General features: G+C 45.1%; 1 protein-coding gene across 1 annotated transcript in view; it reads left to right on the forward strand.

Moving 5' to 3' along the window:
• LOC140372562 (sec1 family domain-containing protein 1-like) overlaps positions 1-10,000 on the forward strand; it is a 36,670-nt gene that overhangs the window by 20,735 nt on the left and 5,935 nt on the right. Inside the window, exons 17-20 of the mRNA XM_072459695.1 lie at positions 8,395-8,474; positions 9,301-9,360; positions 9,689-9,764; positions 9,911-9,964. Coding sequence (XP_072315796.1) covers positions 8,395-8,474; positions 9,301-9,360; positions 9,689-9,764; positions 9,911-9,964 — 270 coding nt within the window. The remainder of the gene's footprint in view (positions 1-8,394; positions 8,475-9,300; positions 9,361-9,688; positions 9,765-9,910; positions 9,965-10,000) is intronic.

Genomic DNA, 10,000 nt, shown 5'->3' on the forward strand with positions numbered 1-10,000 from the left:
TGCTCCTCCTGAATCCGAGGTTCGACTATATTTATCATAGTTTTATTTATTATTTATTAGTTATTTTGCAGTTTGTGAAGAAAAATAAGAGTTTCAAATGACGGGAAGTAGAGCTGAATCCCTCTGTGATGTCATCAGTTGCGAGACACAGAGACAGTTTAACCTGTTTCCATCCACCTCTTTCCCCCTGTGCACAGTGGTCAGACCCACATGTCATTGTTTATTAAAAGAGGATGTTACGTTCCACATGTGAGTGTGATGCATCATGGGAAAGCTTAGGCCTTCTAGTTTCTGCAGATGTGCACATGTCACACTGTCAGGGCTTCAGAACTCACACTACAGAAGCACAAACATAAACAAAACATCCTTTTTTTAGTCTCGCCTGAATATTGTCCATTTGTAAAGGTCCTGAGCAGGACATACTTCATTGTGTTTATGCTGTTGTCATGACAACAACTGTGTCAAGTTTCACATCTCTAGAACAGAAGTATATTCGGAACAAGTGATCCAAATTTGTGCCAAACTGTCTTATTACAATTTTAGCTCCTCTATGATCATAAAACATACATTTTGATGTTTTGTAGAACCACTAATACAATTATAACTGCTAAAAACAATGTATGTGAAAATGTGTCAATATGAGTTTACCATGAATTTCCCATATCGAGGTGAAAAAATATATTTTTATTTTATTTTTGTATTGGTATAATACATATATCTAACCCGTCCAAAAGGCGAATAAAATCAGAAAACGTGGTGCGTAGAATCTGGCTCTCTACAGCCTTTACGCACGTGAATACAGAGGATTGTGTGTGAATAAACACTTAGTCCCGTCCACCATTCTAAAGCTATTCTTATTGGCTAGAATAATGTGTAATCAAAGTCTCCTATGTCACTGTTAGCATTAGCTAAGGGCTAAAAACAAAGATGCGCGCCTCAAAAGCGGCATTTTTCCCTCCGGAGGCTGTAGAGGACAAACCCGAGGACAGTGGACGGTCTCATTCTGTAGGAAACAGTCTGAAGAAAAGATCGATACAAACAGCATCTTATAAGTCAAACAGGTCGTTTGTTATGGACGAGCCTTAATCCTGACCATCATCACAGAAGAAAACTTAGTTTACTTGACAATATCTGTAAATGTGAAAACTCCAGTAAAAATACAAGTGTATATTGTTGTTCATGTTCTTTATGGACAAACTGAGACAAGGATGAACAGAATTAAAGCCGTTTCCTCCGTCATAAACACAAACAGGACATGAGTTTGTCAAAGTTGAGACTTTATCACAAACTATTGTCAATTGATTCTTGGGGCAAATTATTCAATGTAAATCAATGACATATTCTTTTTGTTGAGAAAATAATCTTTGAAATGATGTAAAACTTATGGTATTGACCACGGAAATAAGAGTGATGATGTAAGAGAATATTAGAGATATGGAGAGTGCTCCGGCCTCAGGATGTGACAGGTTAAACCTTCATTCAACTAGATGTTATTATTATGTGTCAATCATCAGGTCTATGACTCTGGACTCTTTGACCCAGTTTGAGTCCAGAGGTTCTGGTTCTGGTCGGACTCTTCCGTGTGGGGCTGAAGTCGCTGACGGGTCGAGAGCTCGAAGTGTCACGGATCAGAACAAAATCTGTCGACAAATTAAAGTTAAAATCCAAGAAAAATGTTCAGTATCCAGAGATCACATAAGATGATATGAAAGCAGGACTAAAGCAGGTCTAAAGCAGGTCTAAAGCAAGTCTAAACCAGGTCTAAAGCAGGTCTAAACCAGGTCTAAACCAGGTCTAAACCAGGTCTAAAGCAGGTCTAAACCAGGACTAAAGCAGGTCTAAAGCAGGACTAAAGCAGGTCTAAAGCAGGTCTAAACCAGGTCTAAACCAGGTCTAAACCAGGTCTAAAGCAGGTCTAAAGCAGGTCTAAAGCAGGTCTAAAGCAGGTCTAAAGCAGGACTAAAGCAGGTCTAAAGCAGGTCTAAACCAGGTCTAAACCAGGTCTAAACCAGGTCTAAAGCAGGTCTAAAGCAGGTCTAAAGCAGGTCTAAAGAAGGTCTAAAGCAGGTCTAAAGCAGGTCTAAAGCAGGACTAAAGCAGGACTAAAGCAGGTCTAAAGCAGGTCTAAACCAGGTCTAAAGCAGGACTAAACCAGGACTAAACCAGGTCTAAACCAGGTCTAAAGCAGGTCTAAAGCCGTTCTAAAGAAGGTCTAAAGCAGGTCTAAAGCAGGACTAAAGCAGGTCTAAAGCAGGTCTAAAGCAGGTCTAAAGCAGGTCTAAAGCAGGTCTAAAGCAGGACTAAAGCAGGTCTAAAGCAGGTCTAAACCAGGTCTAAAGCAGGTCTAAACCAGGTCTAAAGCAGTTCTAAAGCAGATCTAAAGCAGGACTAAAGCAGGTCTAAAGCAGGTCTAAACCAGGTCTAAACCAGGTCTAAACCAGGTCTAAAGCAGGTCTAAAGCAGGTCTAAAGCAGGTCTAAAGCAGGACTAAAGCAGGTCTAAAGCAGGTCTAAACCAGGTCTAAACCAGGTCTAAACCAGGTCTAAACCAGGTCTAAAGCAGGTCTAAAGCAGGACTAAAGCAGGTCTAAAGCAGGTCTAAAGCAGGTCTAAAGCAGGTCTAAAGAAGGTCTAAAGCAGGTCTAAAGCAGGTCTAAAGCAGGACTAAAGCAGGTCTAAAGCAGGTCTAAACCAGGTCTAAAGCAGTTCTAAAGCAGATCTAAAGCAGGACTAAAGCAGGACTAAAGCAGGTCTAAAGCAGGTCTAAAGCAGGTCTAAACCAGGTCTAAACCAGGTCTAAACCAGGTCTAAACCAGGTCTAAAGCAGGTCTAAAGCCGTTCTAAAGAAGGTCTAAAGCAGGTCTAAAGCAGGACTAAAGCAGGTCTAAAGCAGGACTAAAGCAGGTCTAAAGCAGGTCTAAAGCAGGTCTAAACCAGGTCTAAACCAGGTCTAAAGCAGGTCTAAACCAGGTCTAAACCAGGTCTAAAGCAGTTCTAAAGCAGGTCTAAAGCAGGACTAAAGCAGGTCTAAACCAGGTCTAAAGCAGGACTAAAGCAGGTCTAAAGCAGGTCTAAAGCAGGTCTAAAGAAGGTCTAAACCAGGACTAAAGCAGGTCTAAACCAGGACTAAAGCAGGTCTAAAGCAGGTCTAAACCAGGTCTAAACCAGGTCTAAACCAGGACTAAAGCAGGTCTAAAGCAGGTCTAAAGCAGGTCTAAAGCCGGTCTAAAGCAGGTCTAAAGCAGGTCTAAAGCAGGACTAAAGCAGGTCTAAAACAGGTCTAAAGCCGGTCTAAAGCAGGTCTAAAGCAGGTCTAAAGCAGGTCTAAAGCAGGACTAAAGCAGGTCTAAAGCAGGACTAAAGCAGGTCTAAAGCAGGTCTAAAGCAGTTCTAAAGCGGGTCTAAAGCGGGACTAAAGCGGGTCTAAAGCGGGTCTAAAGCGGGACTAAAGCGGGACTAAAGCGGGTCTAAAGCGGGTCTAAAGCGGGTCTAAAGCGGGTCTAAAGCGGGTCTAAAGCGGGTCTAAACCGGGTCTAAAGCGGGTCTAAAGCGGGTCTAAAGCGGGACTAAAGCAGGACTAAAGCAGGTCTAAAGCAGGTCTAAAGCAGGTCTAAAGCAGGACTAAAGCAGGTCTAAAGCAGGTCTAAACCGGGTCTAAACCGGGTCTAAACCGGGTCTAAAGCGGTTCTAAAGCGGGTCTAAAGCGGGACTAAAGCGGGTCTAAAGCGGGTCTAAAGCGGGTCTAAAGCGGGTCTAAAGCGGGTCTAAAGCGGGTCTAAAGCGGGACTAAAGCAGGTCTAAAGCAGGTCTAAAGCAGGTCTAAACCAGGTCTAAACCAAGTCTAAAGCAAGTCTAAAGCAAGTCTAAAGCAAGTCTAAAGCAAGTCTAAAGCAAGTCTAAACCAAGTCTAAACCAAGTCTAAAGCAAGTCTAAACCAAGTCTAAACCAAGTCTAAACCAAGTCTAAACCAAGTCTAAACCAGGTCTAAACCAGGTCTAAACCAGGTCTAAACCAGGTCTAAACCAGGTCTAAACCAGGTCTAAACCAGGTCTAAACCAGGTCTAAACCAGGTCTAAACCAGGTCTAAACCAGGTCTAAACCAGGTCTAAACCAGGTCTAAACCAGGTCTAAACCAGGTCTAAACCAGGTCTAAACCAGGACTAAACCAGGACTAAACCAGGTCTAAACCAGGTCTAAACCAGGTCTAAACCAGGTCTAAACCAGGTCTAAACCAGGTCTAAACCAGGTCTAAACCAGGTCTAAACCAGGTCTAAACCAGGACTAAACCAGGACTAAACCAGGTCTAAACCAGGTCTAAACCAGGTCTAAACCAGGACTAAACCAGGTCTAAACCAGGTCTAAACCAGGTCTAAAGCCAGTCCTGTCTCCTGAGTCTCTGGAGAATGGTTCTGGTGTGGTCCTCCTGTGGTTCCTGTTCTCTGTCTCTCACACATCATCTTAAAGCCTTCATCAGGAGAACAAGCAGACTCTGTGCTTCTGCCTCTGCGTCTCCAGGGACGACGTCGGGAGGGAAAAGACGAGCCGACCGACAAAACGCTCTTTTACCTTCACTAATCCTGACTCTTCAAAAGCAGACGAGTTTGTCTCAAGTCTGTCTGGACTGAACAGACTCTGAGTCAAAGCTTTATAACATGTTCTCCCTCATGAAGCTTCAGTCACATAATGTCCTTTTATTCCTTTCATTTGGTTAAAAAGTCCATGTTCAATAGTTTCAGTTGTTCAATGTTCAGTCACTCAAATCCAATCCACTCGCTGCACTTTAGACATTTAAAGTACAAACGGCTAAAAACATTCAAATAAACACAAAATAAATGAATAAAAACACTTCTACACAAGTTTTCCCCCTTTGATCAATCCACTGAAGGGTTTATTCAACAGTGAAATGGGAGAGACATTCGGCAAACGATCAACGCCACGACAACGGAAGCAAACAAACATGTGCAGCGTCTTTTTACTCAAGACAAAATAAAACTGATTTTATGAACTGAACAGTGTGTCATAATTATGTCATAATTATGTCGTAATCATGACATAATCATGACGTAATGACGTAATCATGACGTAATCATGACGTAATCATGACATAATCATGACGTAATCATGACGTAATCATGACGTAATCATGACGTAATCATGACATAATCATGACGTAATCATGACGTAATCATTATTTTGAACTAAAAGGAGTGAATCTGTCTGAAGCTTCTAGAGAGAATGTTTATGAATAAAGTGTGTGTTAATGTCTTTGAGGACTCAACAGACTCTGAACACAAAGAGCTTTTAGAACAAAGAACCACAGTTACCTTCAGTCTGGATCAGCCGACTAATCGTTGCAGCTTTATTTATGTCATTGACGATAAACGTGACTGAATCTCGACGTTGATTTGATTGGATGACTTGCCACTCTGGTGTTGGACTAATACTTCATGAATCTGAATATGACATAAGCTCTGGGCTCTGAGCGTTTGTGATGGATGAGTTTGTATAAAACACTTGAGACTCTGAGCGACTGGAACACGAGCGTTTGAACGATCACGTTTCAGCTGTGACTAAGTCTCTGGGCACTCGGTGTTTGTTCAGACTTAAATGTACTTTTCCTCCGTAAATCAGAACTTTTCTTCACTTTTCTCTGAACTGTAAAAACACATTTAAAGGACTCGTCCAGCGCTCGGCTCTGACCCAAACCTGATCCTTTAAGGACCCAAACCAGAGACTCTGCTCCAGGTCCATTTCATCTGAGACTAACACACTTCAAAATACACTCTGGCACCAGCAGGAGGCCATGTTTAGTCCTGACTCTGGCACCAGCAGGAGGCCATGTTTAGTCTTGACTCTGGCACCAGCAGGAGGCCATGTTTAGTCTTGACTCTGGCACCAGCAGGAGGCCATGTTTAGTCCTGACTCTGGCACCAGCAGGAGGCCATGTTTAGTCTTGACTCTGGCACCAGCAGGAGGCCATGTTTAGTCCTGACTCTGGCACCAGCAGGAGGCCATGTTTAGTCTTGACTCTGGCACCAGCAGGAGGCCATGTTTAGTCCTGACTCTGGCACCAGCAGGAGGCCATGTTTAGTCTTGACTCTGGCACCAGCAGGAGGCCATGTTTAGTCCTGACTCTGGCACCAGCAGGAGGCCATGTTTAGTCTTGACTCTGGCACCAGCAGGAGGCCATGTTTAGTCTTGACTCTGGCACCAGCAGGAGGCCATGTTTAGTCCTGACTCTGGCACCAGCAGGAGGCCATGTTTAGTCCTGACTCTGGCAACAGCAGGAGGCCATGTTTAGTCCTGACTCTGGCACCAGCAGGAGGCCATGTTTAGTCCTGACTCTGGCACCAGCAGGAGGCCATGTTTAGTCCTGACTCTGGCACCAGCAGGAGGCCATGTTTAGTCCTGACTCTGGCAACAGCAGGAGGCCATGTTTAGTCCTGACTCTGGCACCAGCAGGAGGCCATGTTTAGTCCAAAGTCTAAATTTAGCCTCTAAAAGTTATTTATGATTTATGATTTATTAAATACACATAATGAATCCAGTGAATCTGTTGCTCTGACTGAACTTCTCCTGGTAACGTCCAGACACTTTTACTCGAGTAATATTTGTACTGCAGTAACCATCTAATACTGGATTCTCCTCCTGAATCACTCCTGGAATCACTCCTCCAGAATCACTCCTCCTCTAGAATCACTCCTCCTCCAGAATCACTCCTCCTCCAGAATCAAGCCTCCTCCAGAATCACACCTCCTCCAGAATCACTCTTCTAGAATCAACCCTCCTCCAGAATCAACCCTCCTCCAGAATTAACCCCCTCCAGAATCACTCCTCCTCCGGAATCACTCCTTCTCCAGAATCACTCTTTAGAATCACTCCTTCTCTAGAATCGCTCCTCCAGAATCACTCCTCCAGAATCACTCCTCCTCCAGAATCAACCCTCCTCTAGAATCGCTCCTCCTCCGGGATCACTCCTCTTCCAGAATCGCTCCTCCTCTAGAATCACTCCTCCTCCAAAATCGCTCCTCCGGAATCACTCCTCCTCCAGAATCACTCTTTAGAATCATTACTTCTTTAGAATCGCTCCTTCTCTAGAATCGCTCCTCCAGAATCACCCCTCCTCCAGAATCACCCCTCCTCCAGAATCAAGCCTCTTCCAGAATCAAGCCTCCAGAATCACTCCTCCTCCAGAATCACTCTTCTAGAATCAATCCTCCTCCAGAATCAACCCTCCTCCAGAATCAACCCCCTCCAGAATCACGCCTCCTCCAGAATAACTCCTCCTCCGGAATCACTCCTTCTCCTTAATCACTCCTCCAGAATAACTCCTTTAGAATCACCCCTTCTCTAGAATCTCTCCTCCAGAATCACTCCTCCTCTAGAATCGCTCCTCCTCAGGGATCACTCCTCCTCTAGAATCGCTCCTCCAGAATCAATCCTCCTCCAGAATCGCTCCTCCGGAATTACTACTACTCCAGAATCACTCTTTAGAATAGCTCCTTCTCTAGAATCGCTCCTTCTCTAGAATCGCTCCTCCAGAATCGCTCCTTCTCTAGAATCGCTCCTCCAGAATCACCCCTTCTCTAGAATCGCTCCTCCAGAATTACTCCTCCTCCAGAATCGCTCCTCTCGAATCACTCCTCCTCTAGAATCGCCCCTCCTCTGGAATCGCTCCTCCTCCGGAATCACTCCTCCTCCAGAATCACTCTTTGGAATCACTCCTTCTCAAGAATCGCTCCTTCTCTAGAATCGCTTCTTCTCTAGAATCGCTCCTCCAGAATCAATCTTTAGAATCACTCCTTCTTTAGAATCGCTCCTCCTCCAGAATCGCTCCTCTGGGATCACTCCTCTAGAATCGCTCCTCCTCCAGAATCGCTCCTCCGGAATCACTCTTTGGAATCACTCCTTCTATAGAATCGCTCCTTCTCTAGAATCACTCCTCAAGAATCACTCTTTAGAATCATTCCTTCTTTAGAATCGCTCCTTCTCTAGAATCGCTCCTCCTCTGGAATCGCTCCTTCTCTAGAATCACTCCTCAAGAATCACTCTTTAGAATCACTCCTTTTTTAGAATCGCTCCTTCTCTAGAATCGCTCCTCCAGAATCACTCCTCCAGAATCACTCCTCCAGAATCACTCTTCTAGACTCCTTGTCCTTTAGACTTATCGTGAGCAGAAGCTCTAGTGCTCGTTCATGTCATGACAGGGTTTTTAGGATCATAATATAAGGTGATGTTTGTTCTTGAATCACAGATAAAACTCTGAGTTTAGTTTTTTCTTTCTCACTTTCCATTTCAGACTTTTTAAACCAAAGTTTGTTTTAACGATTGACAGAAGTTTTGAAAAGATCAAACTCTTGAACTCGACTGTTTTATAAAAGTCTTTTTCTTGCAGTCGGATGTGGAGCAGTACAGGAGTGCACTTCTGGAGGCCGGCTGTGACCTTTCACCTCTGAACTACATCAAACAGTGGAAGTGAGTTTTACTAACACTACGAGCGCCTCTCCACAGATCTGACGCTCCAGAAAGGAGGTTTTTCCGGGGATTCAATGATTTTTGAGCGTCATGAGCAGACACCAGCAGGAGGCCATGTTTAGTCCTGACTCTGGCACCAGCAGGAGGCCATGTTTAGTCCTGACTCTGGCACCAGCAGGAGGCCATGTTTAGTCCTGACTCTGGCACCAGCAGGAGGCCATGTTTAGTCCTGACTCTGGCACCAGCAGGAGGCCATGTTTAGTCCTGACTCTGGCACCAGCAGGAGGCCATGTTTAGTCCTGACTCTGGCACCAGCAGGAGGCCGGTCCATGTTTAGTCCTGACTCTGGTACCAGCAGGAGGCCGGTCCATGTTTAGTCCTGACTCTGGCACCAGCAGGAGGCCGGTCCATGTTTAGTCCTGACTCTGGCACCAGCAGGAGGCCGGTCCATGTTTAGTCCTGACTCTGGCACCAGCAGGAGGCCGGTCCATGTTTAGTCCTGACTCTGGCACCAGCAGGAGGCCGGTCCATGTTTAGTCCTGACTCTGGCACCAGCAGGAGGCCGGTCCATGTTTAGTCCTGACTCTGGCACCAGCAGGAGGCCGGTCCATGTTTAGTCCTGACTCTGGCACCAGCAGGAGGCCGCTCCATGTTTAGTCCTGACTCTGGCACCAGCAGGAGGCCGGTCCATGTTTAGTCCTGACTCTGGCACCAGCAGGAGGCCATGTTTAGTCCTGACTCTGGCACCAGCAGGAGGCCATGAACACTTTTACTTGGGTTCATTTAATATTCATTCTTTTGTTCACGTTCTCTTCTTCTTTTTCAGAGCTTTTTCCAAAGTGGCGACTCCAGCAAACTACGGCAACAGCGGCGTCAAACCCCTGGGGTGAGAAACCCTCAAATCCACTTCTAAAGGAGCTTTGCACTGCACATGACTCTGAGGACCTCACACTCCTTCAGACCTCGTCTGAGGACCTCACACTCCTTCAGACCTCGTCTGAGGACCTCACACTCCTTCAGACCTCGTCTGAGGACCTCACACTCCTTCAGACCTCGTCTGAGGACCTCACACTCCTTCAGACCTCGTCTGAGGACCTCACACTCCTTCAGACCTCGTCTGAGGACCTCACACTCCTTCAGACCTCGTCTGAGGACCTCACACTCCTTCAGACCTCGTTGTCTCTCTAGACTCAACACTTTTCTTCTTGTTTCAGGTTGTTTTCTCGAGTGATGAACTCAGGCTCTCAGTTTGTGATGGAAGGTGTTAAAAACCTGGTCCTGAAACAACACGTGAGTTTGGACTTTGTAAAGAGTATCACATCCCATAATGAGCCATAATAAACTCATAATAAACTCATAATAAACTCATTAGTCTTAAGAAAGTTTCATCGTTTTATAGATTTTTGCTGTTTTTGAAATTGTGTTTTGTTTTTCAGAATTTGCCTGTGACTCGGATCCTGGATAATCTGATGGAGTTGAAGTCTAACCCGGTAAACTCGCCCAGACTGTCCCATACTCGCCCCCAC

Source organism: Eucyclogobius newberryi, unplaced genomic scaffold (assembly GCF_026437365.1).
Source record: "Eucyclogobius newberryi isolate DKJ021-1_F unplaced genomic scaffold, fEucNew1.0.hap1 SCAF_256, whole genome shotgun sequence".
Classification (NCBI taxonomy): Eukaryota; Metazoa; Chordata; class Actinopteri; order Gobiiformes; family Gobiidae; genus Eucyclogobius; species Eucyclogobius newberryi.